The 19,015-nt window shown below is 36.2% G+C and overlaps 2 protein-coding genes across 3 annotated transcripts; both read right to left on the reverse strand.

Annotated features, from left to right (window-relative positions):
- Positions 1-3,922: 3,922 nt before the first annotated feature.
- LOC137747386 (succinate dehydrogenase [ubiquinone] flavoprotein subunit 1, mitochondrial-like) lies at positions 3,923-9,113 on the reverse strand. Its single transcript, XM_068487492.1, has 16 exons — positions 8,859-9,113; positions 8,218-8,385; positions 8,010-8,097; positions 7,622-7,768; positions 7,380-7,520; positions 6,801-6,886; positions 6,607-6,699; positions 6,451-6,514; positions 6,144-6,287; positions 5,815-6,002; positions 5,532-5,706; positions 5,282-5,452; positions 5,041-5,110; positions 4,826-4,946; positions 4,715-4,752; positions 3,923-4,342 (listed from the first exon to the last, which is right to left on the reverse strand). Exons 1-16 carry the CDS (start codon positions 8,961-8,963, stop codon positions 4,240-4,242), a joined length of 1,902 nt encoding a protein of 633 aa, XP_068343593.1. The 5' UTR covers positions 8,964-9,113; the 3' UTR covers positions 3,923-4,239.
- A 4,505-nt stretch (positions 9,114-13,618) lies between these two features.
- LOC137748588 (cholesterol 22-monohydroxylase CYP90B51-like) lies at positions 13,619-18,724 on the reverse strand. Of its 2 annotated transcripts, none has more exons than XM_068488756.1 (8): positions 18,356-18,724; positions 17,866-18,190; positions 17,470-17,622; positions 17,142-17,384; positions 16,968-17,060; positions 16,611-16,689; positions 15,999-16,105; positions 13,619-14,541 (listed from the first exon to the last, which is right to left on the reverse strand). In XM_068488756.1, the coding sequence occupies exons 1-8, from the start codon at positions 18,565-18,567 to the stop codon at positions 14,272-14,274; spliced, it is 1,482 nt and encodes a 493-aa protein (XP_068344857.1). In that variant the 5' UTR covers positions 18,568-18,724; the 3' UTR covers positions 13,619-14,271. The 2 variants fall into 2 exon arrangements, with proteins under 2 accessions (XP_068344857.1, XP_068344856.1); XM_068488755.1 differs by having other exon boundaries at positions 13,619-14,544.
- Between the last annotated feature and the right edge of the window lie 291 nt (positions 18,725-19,015).

Here is a 19,015-nt window from a genome sequence, read left to right on the forward strand (position 1 = left end):
TGTAGTACTAGAGTGTACATCATTATTAGACCCAGTCTTATTCATGTTAGAATATCTCTACATGAACTCGTGTGTCAACATATGTCGATGAGCGCTCATTATGATATGTTTGGTTATGCGAGATTATGCGATTATGGACATCATGCACTTATTTACGAAATATTGTGCCGTATTGAATTCTTAAGATTTTGCGGACTGTGGTAGGTATTTTCTTACTATATGTAGTATGTATATTTTGGAAATTATACTTGTTTTACGGTGACGGATTATTATGTTTTCGAAATGATTTTACAAAGCTTTATTTTTAGGCCCACTCACCTTTATTTTTCGCCCCTCCAGGTTTTAGTAGTTGAGCTTTTGTATCGACGAGGATTCTTGACAAATCTTGGTATTGGAGATTACCTTCAATGGTATAATTCTCATCTTACTTTAATGTACTTTACTTATGCTCTGACATCACGTGTGAAATGAGTTCATTTCCGCTCACCAACGCACTCTTATATTTAGGCACTTTTAGGTTTAAATTTATTCACATTTTCCACATCACTACACTTTATGGCCTCGTCAACCTTTTGGTGTCGGCCATCACAACTCGATTCGGAGTCCAAGTGGACATTCTGGGTTGGGGTGTGTCAACTTTATTTTCTAAGGGATAAAATGTGTGGAAGGCTAAATAATATCATTTAAAAAGATAATAAAGGTATTACAAAAATTGAAAATATTTATTAAAGGCTTAACTCTGTTTTTTATTCAAGCAACCTACTTTGAAAATAAACAGAATATTTTACTTTCACCAAAAACTTTTATACTAATTAACTTTAAAGTTAACAGTTTTTGTTAATAAAATAAAAAAAAAAAAAAAAAAAAAAAACAAACGAGGCCTTAGTAGTGGAACTATTCAATATAGTGTGGTAATAACTTTATGAGTTTTGCAAAAACGCGGGACATATGCTTCAACAAGCCAATCCTAGTGGACGTTGAAGTTTTGTAGAGTTTATACCTACTTTTAGATAGTTCGTATCTTCACAAATATGTCTAATTAATATTTTGTGTTTTTTCAAAATTAAAAAACGAACCACTATACTGAATCACAAATAAAAACTCAAAAATAGATCGATGATTTGTAATAAAACGTATCCTTGATATGTATTACTCTTATGGGATGGACGCACTAATTATAAGAGTATTATTGAATATGTAGGTTCACAAAATATTAAAGTGTTTGGTCATTATATTTCCTCTTTTTAGTTAATTAATGTAGGTTGATGATGTGGTACTTAAGTACTTTGGCTAATAATTAAGCGGCGTATAAACCCCTTTTAATTTAATTAATGTTATCTTTTACAAATTCAAGTATTTTTGTGGTCCACCAAAATCCCAACATATTCAAATGAAGAACAAGTCCATATACAATGAACATTAAGAATGAAAAAGTTAGGATTAAGATAAGTAACAAGTTTCATATCTTTTTAGTAACGATGCATATATAAAGTTTTAAGGTGTAGAAAAAACTTGGTTATTTCGTGAGTTTATTTTTCTATGCCTCTATCTCACCCCTATCTGCGAGTGACATATTTTTGTGATAAATTCTTATCATACCATACGATTTTCTTTAAAATAATGACACTTTCTTAAGTAAACTATATAAAATAAATGGGTGGCCTAAAAATGAATAGTGTTTTTCACGTACTTATTTTTTAATTCTCACACACTCTTATTATTTTTTCCATTGATTTTCTTCAACTCATTCGATTCGACAGTCAAAAATTGAGAAAGGTATGTGATAAGTAAAAATAAGTTTGTGTATAGCACTAACCAAACAAATCAGTCTAAACATAAATCTCTTAACTCAAACCTGTTACTAGTATGCAAGTGGCTATTTACCATAGCGGTGGAGATGAGTGTTGTCTTTGCACCACGGTGTATGTTCGAATTATATCAGCTTCCTCATCTAATATCTAATCTAACAAATTTATCGTTTGACAAAAAAAAAAAAAAAAAAAAAAAAAAGAAAAAAGTCTGTTGCTTGTATCAAGATGATGATGCCACCTGGCATCATATCAATATAATTGAAGCCGTTATTCAAATTAGTGACTCTAGTCGTGATTACTAATGAATACTTAGTTTTAGATTAAAAATTAAACAATTTGGGGAAAGCTATGAGAAAACATCAACCACTACTAGTGTCCAGTTGCTCAACACTCGTACGCGAGAGGTTTTTTACTTAAAGTCCCACACAAATGACAAAGATGCGTAATATTTGTGTTCAATTGTATTTAGCTATAACTGAATCATACAACAAGTGATCGAGTGTAAGGGTGGACTGTGGCTCCTTAATAAACAAAAAAATGTGAAAGGTATCGGATTTGATACTTTGAACTGATGACTCTACTTGACCTTGGTCACGGGTAGAGTGAAATTTTTCATAGTCTCTTTGGGCTCGTAAAGGATGGATAACAATGGCTTGCCACCGGTTATTCTTTAAAAAAAAAGAAAAATATTTAGCCATAACTGATCTATTATGTGACTCAACCCAATACCGAGAGTGGAATATTCCTTCTCGTAAAATAGAATATCATATATAAAAAAATGAAGGGTTAATCTCAATCTACTACCTTAAAGTTTCTTGATTTTCAACATTTGGTACATAAAGTTTTTTTCGTCCCAGTTTGGTACCTAAAGTTATAATTATGGGACACTTTCATATATCCTTTGAGTTTTTTGTCAGAACCTCCATTAATGGATGACATGGCATCCATGTGGATAATGACTGGACGCCACGTATCAATATAGACCTATGTGAATATTGACACGTGGCGTTCAATCATTGTTCACGTGGATGCCACGTCATCAATTAACAGAGGTTTCGACGGAAAACTTAACAAATGTATGAAAGTGTCTCATAATTATAACTTTAGGTATCAAACTGGAACGAAAAAAACTTCATATACCAAATATTGAAAACCAAGAAACTTAGAGTAATAAACTGAGATTAACCCAAAAATGAATGAGTGGTTGTTTGATTTTGTTGAGGGCCATAGTGTCTCCAACTAAAATATGTATATGCAATGACGTGGTCAGATTGTATCAACTTCGTTCTCAGTCCATTAGTCCACAACTAAAAAGCCACTAGTGTCGCCTACTTGTTACTAAACACACTTAATCCAGAGGAGGTTTTAGCGTACTCGAAAGTCGAAACATGTGATAATACGCCAGAGGTTATTAATAATTAGATAAACACTTAAAAAAGCAAACTTTCCCTCAAATTATATAAAAATATATAGTATAGCGTATGCCGATCCGTGTTCGAAAGGACTGAAAATTTCTCATCAACATGTCTATATTGTTAATATTATATTACCATGCACATTTGAAATTCCGACAAAGTTGCATTTGGATCAACACACCAATTCATTGCAATTTGACGCCCAAAAACGTACCTCTGTCATACATGCTTATTGTTAATTGGCCGTTTGTGGATGCCTATGTAGAAAGAATTTTTTTGGTCAAAAGTGCTTTTGCAATAAGTGCGTAAAAATGCTCGAGTGTTGTTGTGATTCATAAGCATTTTTATTTGTTTTATATTGTAAGCTCTTCAGTCACCTAAGAGCAGTTTTTATTTATTTATTTATTTTTTTTATTTTAAACAAATAATATTATCTACACTAAAAGAGAAGAAATGAACTTAATCTCATAATGAGCTAGCAATAATATGATTTAAATTCGTATTTGACGAAAATTGAACCTTAAAACTTCACTTACAAATAAAGAAAAATACCAATTAACAACACTAAGTCGCAGTTTTAACCATTCTAAAGTTGAAACAATTGTGTCCTCGTTGGAGGTAGTAGACGTCCAATCTCTCGATTTAAAATCATTCAACCATATCTTCGATATAGCGTTATCGATTCAAATCTAATCGTAAACATCAAACGAGGCCTATAGGTTAAATACATTTGAGTCGCAAGTCAAAGTCCAACAAATCGCCTACAGAGGCTCTAAACCAAAAACACTAACGAATTAAATACATTCGGAGATTTGTTCCCCATTGCTTCAAATGCACATTCCAATCCTCGATTGGAATTATTGATACCATCAGTTTTAACCCAGAGAAATGCAACACATTATTAGTCAAAAAGCACAATTGACAGAATTCTTCCTTACGGATTCACTACATGCTCGTAAAAGGATTATTCACGCCACTATAGATGACCAGCTCTGCAGCCTAGCCGGACCTTCTCAGTAGACACGAGCTTTAGGTGGGAACGTCTCGATTTCATCATCTAATGTGTTCATGTGAACCGGTCTGTAGTCTAGTCGGACCTTCCCATTTTCCCAGTATCTGCATTGAAAATGAACATAATTTATACAATGAAATGCCGAGAATCGATAACGACATATTTCCCAAAACATTCTCAGTTAGAACTTACAATAGACAGCCAAACAAATAACGTGTATTTTTAACAATCGAGTCTAAAGTTCCTTGTGACTTTGAAACTGCCTCGTCCAAACATAGGACAAAAGGTGTGAAGTTATAAAATATAAAGACAACAGGCTAATGAAACGTTCGCCGTTACATTCGAACTTTGCCTAGTGGGGATAAACTGTTTGATCTATCAAGTAATTGTGAAGGGAATTTTGCCAAACTGACAATTCTACCTGTGTTTTCTATTTAATTTAATATTATTCTAAAGAGGATGGAAAATTGACTTACCCCAGTGTATGTTTCATCCATTTTTCATCATCCCTTGTCTGCGAAACCAGAGGAAATTTCATTATATAGTGGCAGGGAAAAGACATTCTAACTAAAAGAAACAGGACTAACTGTGAAATCTTCACGCGCATGTGCTCCTCTGCTTTCTTTCCTGGCTTCCGCGGAATGCATGGTGATACAGGCATTTATCAAAAGGTTTTCCAACTCTATGGTCTCTATCAAGTCGGAGTTCCTGTCAAAAGATATTATTTTCCAATTGTAAGCTCATAAAATATAAAACAAATGAATATACTTATTTGTCAACATTCTTGCGTAAAACTTCTCACCATATCAAACTCCGATCCTTCAATTGAACATCATGAAAGCTCTCCCATGCCTTGTCAATCAACTGAGCACCTACAGGATAAACACGGAAAGGGGGTAAATCAAAGGTTGCAATATTAACTTATCTTGAACCTATAAGTTTGGGGAGAATGAGATCTTCAGTTAATACAATGAAGCCACTTGACGTATCCAGAAAGTTAGAAAATGGAGTCAAGGCATTGTAACTTCTGTGAATAGGAATACCTTCTTCTAATGTTTCTTGTGTGCGGAACACAGCAGCATTATTTTGCATTATTCGTTGCATATTCAACCGGATTTTTGAAGTTGGCAATGAGCCGTTTGAATTCCTTATTTTGTCCAACCATGCAATGGTCTTCTCTCCAGCATCCTTTTCCAGGGGCTTTTGTTTCTCCCCTACACAAATCAATTAGAGAAGTTTTAAGTCACATATATTATTATTGAGTCATCTTCATTAGCAAAAAAATTAGCTTGCCTGGTTTATGGATCTCTGCAACTCTATTTGCACAAGCTCGACCAAAAACAACAATGTCAAGGAGTGAATTTGCACCAAGCCGATTGGCACCGTGAACAGATGCACAGGCTGCCTCCCCAGCTGCCATTAACCCAGGAATTGTTACATCTGGATCATCACCTTTAATGGTAACTACCTGAAAAACAAGAGAGCGTGTTGCTGAGAAAAAGCAAACTTTCACAGAATGAACTACATTGCAGGCCATTGACTAAATAACAAGGGGACGAACTACATCAACTCATACCTCTCCGTGGTAATTTGTTGGAATTCCACCCATATTATAGTGCACAGTAGGTAAGACAGGAATAGGCTCCTTTGTAACATCCACACCAGCGAAAATGGCAGCAGTTTCGGAGATACCAGGAAGCCTCTCCTTGAGTACATCTGGGGGCAAATGATTCAAGTGGAGATAGATGTGGTCCTTCAAAGGTCCTGATGAAAACAACTGTAAGAGTTACTAAACCACACACCCAAAGCATAGAAAACAAAAAAAAAAAAGGCGAGCTTCGCTCAAAGACAGACAGCAGCATCAGCAAGGATGAAGGTCAATATCATTTCAGAACGCATCTTTACCTACACCACGACCCTCTCGGATTTCCATAGTCATAGATCTCGACACAACATCCCTAGAAGCAAGATCTTTCGCTGTAGGGGCATATCGTTCCATAAATCGCTCACCTTCACTATTCCTAAGGATACCACCTTCCCCTCGTGATCCTACAAGTTGCAAAAATAATCGCATTATACCATTTTCTAACTTCAATTGAACTGCGACTAAAGCAACATAACAAGATGATAACAAGGTTAGACTACATAGCGGATCATATAACCAAATTTGAGGTTATCCTAACAATTTTATAAAAATCTTAAGTAATCTAACCTTCAGTAATGAGGCACCCAGCACCATATATACCAGTAGGGTGAAACTGCACAAACTCCAAATCCTGCAGAAGGGACATACAACAATTAAATATACAAACAAAGACCGCGAAAGCTTGCTTTAGATTCAAGATTGGGAAGGACCAAAACACAAAACCTGAAGCGGGAGGCCAGCACGTGCAACCATTGCATTACCATCTCCAGTGCAGGTATGTGCTGAGGTTGCAGAAAAGTATGTTCTACCATAACCCTGAGAGAACCACAAAAGATAGATTTAGATATGATTGCTTAAATGCAATAAGGTGAACATCAATGATATATCTCTAATGGAAACAAAAACAAAAAATATACCCCTGTGGCCAAAATTGTTGATGATGCTTGGAACCGATGTAAAGTTCCATCCTCCATATTTAATGCAATGACTCCTTGGCAGGCCCCTGAATATTCAATCTCAATAATCAATTACCTTAACAACCGCGCACTGAATACAATCCTTTTGTCATATTCTACATGCAATTCTATCAATAAAAGAGTCAATCTTACAGTAGAGATAGCTGAACATTTTACACAGTATACAACACGCTCGTAATATACCAAAGCATCAACATGTAAGTATGAACCTTCAAAATGGTGAGGATTAAGATTTACATCTACAAGTGGAAGAAGGGTTCTCATGATAACACTTCACTAAATTTGAATTTTATGTACGAGAGCAAGTTAAAATAACAAATTCATTTCATCTGCGGTGTATTCCAACTATCTTCTTATGAAAGGCAAGTCTGAATATAACTAATTACTTCTGATATTCTTCTGGTATGTTGAAAGGGTAGCATCTTCCAACAGTTAAATTACCAAAACACAGAGATTGCAGCTTGCACTGATTTTTTTTTTTCTTTAGATAAGGTGTGTGTCAAATATGCATCAACTTACCCTCACTGTCCATCAAAAGATCCAAAGCGAAGTATTCAACAAAAAATTGTGTATTATGTTTCATTGCTTGTCCATAGAGAGTATGCAATAGAGCATGCCCAGTTCTGTCAGCAGCACAAGCACAGCGGTATGCCTGTCCACCTACAGGGTAGCAAGATAACGGTAAAGGAAGCCAATGTCAGACAATAGAAACCATAAGATAGAGGTACCAACTTCAAACCTCCATGGATACATTGTCTCACCTTTTCCAAAGTCAAGACTTTGACCACCAAATGCACGTTGATATATTCTTCCATCTTCAGTTCGAGAAAACGGCAATCCATAATTTTCAAGTTCGATCACAGCTTTTGGAGCCTCTCTACACATATACTGGATGGCATCCTGATCACCTATAGGACCATGAAACCCTTACATGTCAAATACAACCAAAAAGTCATAAAACCACAAAGTCTGTGTCGATCTGTCTGCAAGTGCACAGTGGGCATGCAGGAGTATGCGTGCCTAGGAAATTCTTAAACAGCTAAAATAGGATAACTTTATGATCTCTACAGCCAAGTATTTTTCTGTATAACACCCTCAGCCCAACATCAAATGAAATCATAGTTGTGTCAAATTTAACAGGTAACATACCCAGCCAATCGCTTCCCTTGACTGTGTCATACATATGCCACCTCCAGTCATCCTCAGTCATATTTCCTAATGCAGCATTTATACCACCCTACACACAACTCATAGCATAAACAAGGATAACCAATCGAAAGAAACGAACTTTACATATTCACATTATTTCGAGGGACCTATATGCAATAGTCGGAACAAGTTCTGCGATATCTCATACCTGGGCTGCAACAGTGTGGGAACGAGTTGGAAAAAGCTTAGTAATGCAAGCAGTGTTAAATCCATGCTCCGAAAGTCCGATTGCTGCTCTCAGCCCCGCACCACCTGCCCCGACGACCACTGCATCATAAGTATGGTCCACCACAGTGTACGGAGAACGTCCTGTGGCCTGCATACAATCGATCACAAGTGATAAAGCCTGAACTTGCACGTATATTAAATAACAATCAACTGGTCAAATAGAGAGTTAAAATGATTGAAACCGAAAAAGGAATAACTTCGAATCAAACTTTAACTTTCAAAGGAAACTAATCCAATTAGCAGCAATGAGGCCGTTTCGAATTCGAGGAAATGGAAAAGCAGACACATGTAAGCATAGATTCCCTTATTTTCCTGCTAATTCTCGGCAACCAAACAGAACAGGAATGTAAAAATCAAGTACATGCACATATACAATGAAAAATACCAAAACAATCAGCTCGAATCCGATTAAAATCCAATAAATTCATCCAAAAATCAACAAAAAAGAAAAAGTTGCGTCTAATTTCCAATGAAGCTTTGCAGAGCAAATGAAATCAATAATCAAGGATAAAACGACGAACAAGTTGGAAAAAAAACCAAAGATTGAGAGAGTTATCGTACGGATTCGGAGGAGAAGAGCCTGGAGAAGTAAGATCTAAGAGAGTCAGTGGAGGCGGATCTCTTGGAGGAAGAAACGCCGAGCCCACGAGAAACGCAGCGCCACATCTCGCCGGAAGCAGTGGTAGCTCTGGGGTGGTGTTTGGTAACGGGTTTATCTCTGTCCGGGGTTCGTTTTTTATCGGCGTCGCAGTGGGAGGCGAAATGAGAAGCGCAGCATGTGATTAGCGAAATGAGAAGGGCTTTTGATCACCATGTGCTTTTTAGTTTTCAGCTACTAATTTTCAGGTTTTTTTTTTTTTTTTTTTTTTTTTTTTAAATTTTATTGTTATCAAGTGTGTCGTGTGATCTTCATATGTCACTAAAGTTCAATAAAAGTTTTATAGGAAGTCAATAATGCTTTATGGCACGGAAATATGTTTAACTCTTATAAATGACGAATGACGAATTCGATATCTAAAAATGGTTAACTTATTATGTCGCTTACTTTAACTTCGTCTTGCACAAAATATCATAATAAAAAAGAATATCAATTCATGTCACTTAGTACTATAGTCTAATAATATTACTTTTCACTTTCATAAATAAGAGATTTTATATTCGAATATTGTGACGAGTCTAAACCAATTTACACCTTAACACCTTAATATAAATATACCGTCTGTACTAGTTACCTAAACCTAGGTCTGGCTAATGGTAAAATTTCATCACAAAGCTCCCTATTTTGTTAACATGAATTTTAGAGAATATTTGTTCAGGTATAGTTGATCACATTTGTGTATAAATATGGCATTGGAATTTAGTGATTGGTTATTGAACACGATTCACATATAAAAACCTCAGGTTGATCACTTTCCTCCTCCCCTCCCCCTAAAAATGGATCACACCTAAAATCTGGGCAAGTTATAATTGTTCAAATTGGTTATAAGTCGGTTTACCTTGTGTGATTGGATAATGTTGCAATCAGAGTGGGCCCATTGGCATCATAAGTGGGTGCTTTTAATACTAATATTTTGAAAGTTTGGCATGAGGAAGGGAAATTAAAATCATCTTTAGATCTCTATATTCGGAGTCAACGATCCTATAAATTCGGATTACTCATTTTAAATTATGTCTGCTCTCATTAGTAGATTTCATTGGCTCACTTCACATAAGCTAAAGGTATGGATCTCTCTTTAACTCTCTTCAACAGCCTGAATTTGCGGATTCTTGAATTCCACAAAGATCTCGACTCGAATAAGGCTTCTAGTGGTATTTAAACCACGATGGACATAGAGTTCTATTTAAACCACGATCTCGACTCGAATAAGGCTTCTGTGGCATGTGATCCAACATTAGCTGAACACTTGGAGTTCTATTTGGATTTGAATTACAAACTAGGGCAATTATTGTCACATATATGTCGACTCAAATCAAAAGTTAATAGAATCAAGAAGAAAACATTGATTTATTTGATAAGAAACCATATCCGTGAATGAATAGGCTAAGGTTTATTAGTTTGCTCGAAATGAATGGGTGACGGTGGTGGCCGATGGCCAGGCGATGAGGAGCAGATGGATGGCTGATGGGATCGTGCCAACATTATAAAATAATGTGGTAAAAATATGAAATGACAGAGAGTTTATAAAAAGTCTTGATTTTGAAAGAATTCTCTTACCATTTATGTTCTTGATAACCCTCTTGAGCCACACATGCATATTTTGCAATACAATATCAAGGTGAGGAAAAATTAAGACCGTTCACTTATAAGTAAAGTAGAATATTATTAACTCTTAATACTAGTGCCCTCACACAAATTAATCGAAAAGAAAATGATGACATGCTCATCGAATAGAATTTATGAACTTCTCATTTGGGATTGGGCCGAACTTTTTGCTAATTATACATGAAAGCCCGTTGGATGAAGATGCATAGGCCTTGCTTTGTCCAGACTCAGTAATTAACCTGGGTCGAAAAACAAAGTGTAGTATTATATAGGTTGGGTCGGGCCCAAACCTTGGTTTCGTGATTGCCTTCGTTTTTTTACCCACAACTATGAAATCTCAAGTATGTTCTTCACACGTTGCCCTATTAATCAAAGCGAGTAATTTTTAGGGGTGTGCTTTCCACGCACCCCTTTTTAGGGGTGTTCTTCACACCCCTTGTTAATTTATGTCCGTTGATCTTCTTCAATTCATCCGATCCAACGGTCGAAAATTAAAAGGGTGTGTGGATATCACACCCTAATTTTTATTATATGTAATACAACGATATAATTAAAGGGGGTCCCTAGCTTCAAAAAATTGTGAGATGTAGATCAAATGACGAAATAGATTGAAGATCAAATCGAAAGACACAAATAGGACAACAAAAATGAAATTTTGCTCATTTGGGCTTCAACTTCGGATTTGGGTTTATGACCCGCCATTTTGAAGAAAACGGCCACACACATCAAGATCATCATTATGTTGTGATGTGGGCTTTTATCCCCCAAATTTCATATTTTACAGTGTTTTATTAGAGTTCTAAGTTTTAAACAAGTTTTTGATATTTTATTCCTATTTGGAATCGCCTCCTACTCAAAACTCTTAATGTTCGAATCATAGAGTTTTGTGCTTATAATCAAAACCGTTCATATTATTGACCTCTGTAAAGATTATATATGCACAAAAAAAAAAAAATGAAGTAAAACTAAGGTTGTTTAGTCAACTATTGTAGCATATACATAGACGGCTCGTAATGCTTCTACGAAGTCCATTCATCTGTTTTTATACAATTCGATATCTAAACGACCGTAATTTTAATTGATTTTTTTCAAAGAAATTTTTTATAGAGTAATTTATAATATAAAAGGTTCTGATCATAAACATAAAGTTGTTATGAATTGGCCACGAACAATTTTGAGTGCGAACTCCTATTCATATTCCAGTATAGATAGGATGAATCATGCTTTAGGTTTGTTATCTTATCAATCAATCAATAAACCTTGATGTATTTTCATTTATGACGGATTCTAGTTTTCTTGTTCTTTACAATTATTGTTGAATAGTCGTTTGTTTGTCACATTGTCAGTGAGGTAGGTTTTGAAAATGTATGTGTTAATATTTGACCCGTATTCGAAAGCTTAGAAATCAATTTGTACCTAAACTTGACAACTATAGAGAAAATAAGATGCTTAATTATCCTAAGTTACGTTGTAAAATCATATAAGTTCAAAATTTTGTCTGGACAATGCCCTAAAACAAAAAGAGCATTTGATTTAGACCTGCAAAGAAAGTGATGGTGTACTCTCAAACCTAATATTTATTTCCGTTAATTTAAAAAGTAATCCTAATTAAGGTCCACATTTTTTTCAACCATAAGGTCATCTCCAACCGAAGGGTCTAGAGTGCAAAAAATAACCCGAAAACCGTCTCTAACTAGGGTTAGGCTGGAGGTCTCGTGGGCCCTACGGAATTTGAAAGGGCCAAAGGGCCAGAAGGCTAGCCCAATCCAGCCAGCCAGCTAGCCCCGGACTGGGCTAGAAATTCTAGCATTCCTATCAGATATAACCGACAGGAATATATTTTTCTAGGCCAAATTTCAAATGCAATGGCTAGCTGACGTCAGCTAGCCGTTAATTTTTATTTTTACACAACTTTTTTCCTATAACTTTTTTTTTTTTTTCTATAACTTCCTATAACTTCTATTTTACAAAATTTGTTTTATATTTTTTCTACATTATATTTTTTCTTCCTATAACTTCTATTTTACAAAATTTGAATTTAATTTAAGTTGTTGTTTTTAAATAATAAATTATGTTGTAGTTTTTTTACAGTACTTAGCCGTTGGATTTGAATTTGAATTTAAGTTGTAGTTTTTAAATAATAAATTATGTTTGGCCCTCGGTTGGAGACGGTTTTTTGTAACAGGGCTAAAACGAGACTTATGACCCTTTGGCCCTCAGTTGGAGATAGAGGCGAATATGACCATGTATTGTTCATTAAAATATTAATATCTTGGAAAAACAAATGGCTAAAACGAACCCTCTAACCAGCCTTCGGTTGGAGATGGCCTAACGTGCAGCTTCCCAGACCTCAGGATGATCAATGATCGTCATCCGACAAGAACAAAAACCCATGAAATATTTCAGAAGCTAAAGGAAATAGGAACAAAACATTTCCACATTGGAAAGCGAAGTAAAACCTAACAAGGACGACAACTGCTGCACTACAGGGATCAGAAGGTGAACGATGTGTATATATAGCTTTGTGATGCTTTCATTCATCAAATTTGTGTCCCTAGGCCTTTTTATTGGTTGAATTTATACATATAAAACCAAAGAAATAAACAAATAAAACATAAACATGCAAAACGAATGGTGGTTTTTATAGCGATATTATCAAGAACGGGTGACATATCATTTTTGGTAGTGATTTGATTGCTTTAAGTAGGTGTGGAAAATCCAATCAACTGTGTACGTTGTTCTCTATAATTTTATCATAATTTTGGTGTCAAAGGAGCGATGTAACAAGCTATAACATCTAAGTACTTGAATTAGGACAATGAATCTTTAGAATTTAAATCGAGTAGAGTACCCACAAATGATCTTGTAGCGTGTTTGGAAATCTATATGTAAGTTCATTAAGTAACCGGAAATGTTATGTTATTACTATTTATGTTAGACTATAAATTTGAACCATTAATCTAATAGCGTAAGTAAATTGTGTTTGTGGCTAAGAAAGCTTTCGAAACTAGGCTGCGAATGCATGCACACGCATGCATGCATTATGAAATATCAGGAGTACTAGTACATGTTGGAGGTAAAACTGTTGAAATACATATAGAAAACATAAGGTTAGCTGTGAACTAATTGCAGTTTAAATAGGTGAATATCTGACCTCAAACAATAAATAGTAAAAATGATGGAAATGTGAAACATTAAATTTACAGTAAGAAACGAAAAATCAATATTATTACATATAAATAAATAATTTACCCTCGAGTACCTCTGCCAAGATGCATGAAGGACTCAAGACAATCAAATTTACAATGAGGAACGAAGACGAGATATTTTTTCTCCTCTAGCTAGGGTTTTGCATACATGCAACTTGGCGAGACTGGTCCTAGTATACATCCGAGTAGCAGTAGTGGTGGTACATTAGGTCTTTTTCTTCCTTTTTGCATCTGAGTACGTCCAGTAGTAGTACCAGAAAGACTCATCTACTTATCTACACTCCGTACACCACCCTGACAACCACGTTCTTACACGAAGTGGTATTATTAGTCCAAGATGTTACAATTGTGTGCCAGAATGCAGGAAAGTCTCTCTCCGAGTACCAGACAATAAAGCCAAAAGGAAGTTCTACTACTACAAGCCGTTAATAAGCTCTCCTATCCCTGGTGCAGTAGAAACAATGGAGTTTTGATTTGATTCCAATTCCTATGCCATTGAGTTTTAAATGAGATTAGTTTGGTAGCGGTGGGCTGCGATTGGTAGTCCTTTTTGGAAATCGACAAAAGGGAAAGCAAGAGGTTGGTCGAAAGGATCGGCTAAGTCCCAGTGGAAGTTGAGGACAAGGTGGTGGATGAAAACGGCCATTTCAAGTTTGGCTAGTTCTGAACCGGCGCAAAGTCGTGGTCCTCCTCCAAATGGCATAAAGTTGTTACTTGTCATGCTCGTGTAACATGATGCCGATGATGATCCACGGTGGTGGTGGTGGTTATTCTGCTGCATAATCATTAACAATAAACACAGAATTAATCACATGTTTAGACTTCCAATCGAGCAAAATTTATTGGTTTTTGTTTAAGCTAATTTGGATCCCATATGGGAGGAAAGTCTAGGATTAGGTTGTCCGACACAACAACACACTTGGACTGAGCAGGACTCCTTGCATTTAGGCTCACCTAGTCCCACTTCTCGAGTGTGTCGTTGCATGAGACACCTCACACTAAACTCTCATTTTGCATGAGTTATTTTTTGTATCGCATTTGTTGATCACATCTTTAAAAAAGGTGAGAATGGTCAATAATTGTGTCTCACATCCAGTGGTGGATTCACCAAGGAGCAAAAGGGTTCATTTTATCCAGGCTTGATTTCTTCCCATTAAATTCTTAAAGAGTTAACTCCAACATGTTTGAATTTGCCCGTTCTTTACAATGCGATCTATAAATGTAGTATATTTAGCACATCTAGATCTTGGTTAGCTTCTAGGTTAGTTTGCATTGTCACAAAGAGTGACTATTCCACCATAATCATTGCAAATTTCGTGTAAGTTCCGTGGTGTACTCTCTCTGTTCCTTTTTTATTTAGGATTTTCTGGACCAGCTGTTTGGGATTCATCTCCTTTGGTTAATAAAGAAGAAGAAATTGGTCTGGACCAGTTAGGCATTTGACCCACTAGAGAGCAAAAGCACTTGTGCACACGTGCATGGCACCATGATAGAACCCCACTTCCACATGGTGCCTCTAAATTCTAATCATCTCCCAACCCTAAAGTCTCTCCCCACACGCACACTAGGGCAACAAAGCAAAGAAAAGCAAAGAGAGTTGGACCTAATGTAGTGTCCGTGCACGGTATGCAGCTACCAATCCTTTCAATTCGATGATCTAGACACTGCATTTTGAATGGGAAATCTCTAAGATCTCTCATCATGCATTTGCAACTATCTTGTTATTATGTCTTAGCTATTGGGATTCAAGGAGGCGTCAACAGCGAATCAAAGTGCGGACTAGGTTAAATCAATATCCAAGGGTACATTTCGTATTCATAGCATGTCAAACGAAATATGATATGTATCTAGTGAAAGAGATAAGACGTATGATTGTAATGCTGGTATTGATTCATAAATATCTATGCGTGGGATTAGAAAGGAGTTAAAATTTTTGGATCTCTTTGTTAAAGAGTGGGTTCATACTAAAACAACCAATGGCCGGAGAGATTTTTCCATGTGCCGAGAACATACCTTGGTACAACAAGTATCATAATACATGTGGTTGAAATTTTTTTTTTCCAACTATCTAACCGCTTGTATTATAACATTTGATGTCCTGAGCCATGTTTCTAACACTGAAAAATTTCTCCAACAGCCATGGGAGCCACAAGAACAACCAAAAAATAATGTAAAATAATAATTATGAGGCATGCTGGAGCTGTACAAAGGCCAAAGGTATTGACTGACCTGCCATCTCCATGGATTGAAGTGTTGAGGGTGGTCAAAAAGTAAAGGATCCAAATGCACGGCTGCAATCACCGGAAGCACTTTCCACCCACATGGAATGTCATACCCTTTCCAAGTTCAAACGACAAACCAAAAAATAAATAAGAACTCGATTCTGAATGAGAAAATACTCTTTCCAAACTTATTTCATCGAGAAAATTTGAGCAGGACAGTCTAATCAACTAGATTCTCAAACAACACTCGCAGAGAAATAGGGTTTGCTGCATTTGAGCACCATCTAACGTAAGTAGAGGTCCCAATGCAACGATTCTTTCCTCTGTGAGAGGCCCAATCACTGGGCTAGTCTGGCCATAATGACCTACTAAATGTTATCTTCTTACAAAGACAATTCTTTTTATTTAACTATTAATTAAAGTTTGATATGCGTGTATAAATTTACTTATTTTCTCCAAGTATAAAACTCTTTTTAAATTTTTTAATGTATTATTTTTGTGTACTTGTAAAATTGAAATTTCGAAGTAAATAGAGGAATGGCAGATGCAGCTTCAGATTTGAGATGACTTTTTGGCTACAACTCCCCAACTCTTACACCAAATCATCCTGAACACTCACCTTTGTACCGAACATCCTTCAGAGCCTTTCTGTGTAAAAATCTCACCACATTCCCAAGCCGAAGCGTCTCACTGATAACCTTCACAAAAAGATGAAAATTTCAAATCCTGAAACAATTCACTTTTTACTGCATAAAGTTACAAAAATTAACCCATGATTAAATACTTGAAAAGGGATCCTCTCCGGACCCCCTTCCACCAAATCCCCCAATTCGAGCTTTAAAAATTGATCAAATGGCTTAAAACAGAGATTCCCTTTAGAAGTTAGAATAACTTTAGCTGTTGAAACAAATTTCAAATGCCCGGATTGATGGATTTGGTAGAAGGAATCGGGAGAGATACTTTCCTACATACTTACACATTGAGTGAACTCCATTTTCTTGTAATCCTCCCAATCCAACTCTGTCTTCCCTGCTAGTTTCTTGGCTTTGGCAATTTCACTGTGTTCTTCCTACAGAACAAATCAAACCCATAAAATAAAATAATCAAATCCCAAAAGGAGATGGATTAAAATTAATATTTTTTTACTTACCCTTAATTGCAGAATTGCATTAGGGCAGCTTGGTAAAAAGTAAATTGCTAAAGCTATGGAGACTGATGAAGTTTCATGGCCAGCAAAGAGCAAGCTCAATATTAAGTCAAGGATTTGCTCCTTTGAAAGATTTGAATTCTTCAAAACCCATCCAAGCAGATCATCTTCCCCAATGTTTTCGGTTCCCTCCATTAATCTTTCTTTCATTTTGCACTCTATAAACTTCAGAATTGTTGATCTTGACTGAAAAAGTCAATAGAAATGGCATTAAAACAGTAAAAAGTTAAATTCAGATGAACACCCATGTTGAAAAACGTTGTTTATTTACCTGTAAGGCTCTTCTGTAAGCTGTTCCTGGTAAATTCACAGGAGGAGAAACCACACCTTTCATGAAAGTAACATACAGTTTCTTGAGCTGCTCAGTCTCTGGCTTTCCAGGTTCCAAGCTCATGATATGTTTGGCCATCAAGTTGAATGTGAACTGCAGTCACTTTTTCAAAAAGCCCAATTGAGCTGTGTCTTTCTTTTCCTTAATTCACAAGCATTCATTCACATAAATGTTAATCGGTAGTGATTTTCACTCTCGTTTTCGCCTTCTGCACTCCTCCCCTTATTTCTGTCTCGAGATTCTCCTTTGATTTATTCAATCCGAATGCCATAAACAAAGAGAGGAGTGCAGAGAAGGCAAAAGCGGACTGCGAAAATCGCTTTCCGCGTTAATTACCTTCTTAGCTTCATCCTGAGCTGAAAAAACAGAGTTCTCCTTCCAACTCCCCAAAACAAGAAGAGTGTGCTTTTCTACTTCTCTCATCAGATGGGTCCTGAGCCTGGCATGGCTCAAGAAATTGAGAGATATCATCCTCATGTCTCTGTGCATGTCACCGACCAAAACCAGCATGGACCATTTCCCAAGAATCCCTCCTATGCTTCTTGGGTAGCTGCATTCAAACAATCTCCCTTCATTCTGCAGTATGAATCTGTTGAGCCCTGCATCTGCTGACACAATTGTTGACTCCCCAAATAAATTTGACTTGTAAATTTTCCCATACCTGCATAAATTTTAAGTGAAAGTTCCAGCCCTTCATAAAAACGTAGCAAAGTTGGCTAGAACAGTGTGCTTCGTACAAGTTCGAATATCGCTCGAATAAAAAATCTAAAACATGGGTTTTGAAATTCGAGGATTTTTGCTATCTGGGTATCTTGTGATTTTTTACCTTGAGATATGCTGCTCCATGAATTTGCCAATGGAGATTGCAGAGTAGGGCTTCAAGTAGCCAATGGTTTCACCAAGAAAAGGCCAACCCATGTTTCCTGGCGGGAGATTGAGTCTGGTTTTCTGGTGCTGTTTCCTTCTGAGGAGAATGAGGAAGAGGAAGAGAGCTAGGATTGATGGAAGAAGACAGAGAATTATCTCTGAGTCAGCCATGGAGGCTGCTGCTGCCTTCTAACTTTTCTTTCTTCTGTTTTTCTGTGGGAGTTTTTGCTTAAGCCGTTAATGCAAAAACGAAATCAGATATCTGCTTTTTTAAAGCTCTGTAGCTGTTGAAAGGCAGCTTCTGAGCTTATTTTTAAGCAAAAGGACGTTTTATGAAACCAAAAACTCAATGCAAGGCTTTTGCTCCCAGTAGGTAGCTTTTTATAAGCTTCTTCATTTAATCTTTTGGGCGAAAACAGCGGATAATAGTAATCTGAGTTTTATTACGGGTAATGCTAGAAATATCAAATATTTTTAGGCTTATTATATTAACTTTTCACAAATTGTTAAATAAATTCTACATATTTAATACACTTCATATTTGTTTTTTCACTTAAAAATTATCTTAATACACCCCACATAATTTTTCATAAAACTCCCACACTCCACAATCTCAATA

This window comes from Pyrus communis, chromosome 10 (assembly GCF_963583255.1).
Source record: "Pyrus communis chromosome 10, drPyrComm1.1, whole genome shotgun sequence".
Taxonomy (NCBI): Eukaryota; Viridiplantae; Streptophyta; class Magnoliopsida; order Rosales; family Rosaceae; genus Pyrus; species Pyrus communis.

Excerpts from the sequence above, each read along its gene's own strand:
- LOC137748588 (XM_068488755.1), bottom strand. The coding sequence starts at position 18,567 with ATGGCTGACTCAGAGATAATTCTCTGTCTTCTTCCATCAATCCTAGCT. Across the intron at positions 16,690-16,967 it reads AAATGGAGTTCACTCAATGT|GTTATCAGTGAGACGCTTCG; the intron begins GTAAGTATGTAG and ends CTTTTTGTGAAG. Across the intron at positions 14,545-15,998 it reads TCAATCCATGGAGATGGCAG|CAGAATAACCACCACCACCA; the intron begins GTCAGTCAATAC and ends ATGATTATGCAG.
- LOC137747386 (XM_068487492.1), bottom strand. The coding sequence starts at position 8,963 with ATGTGGCGCTGCGTTTCTCGTGGGCTCGGCGTTTCTTCCTCCAAGAGA. Across the intron at positions 6,700-6,800 it reads CAACAATTTTGGCCACAGGG|GGTTATGGTAGAACATACTT; the intron begins GTATATTTTTTG and ends TGGTTCTCTCAG. Across the intron at positions 6,003-6,143 it reads CCGAGAGGGTCGTGGTGTAG|GACCTTTGAAGGACCACATC; the intron begins GTAAAGATGCGT and ends TGTTTTCATCAG.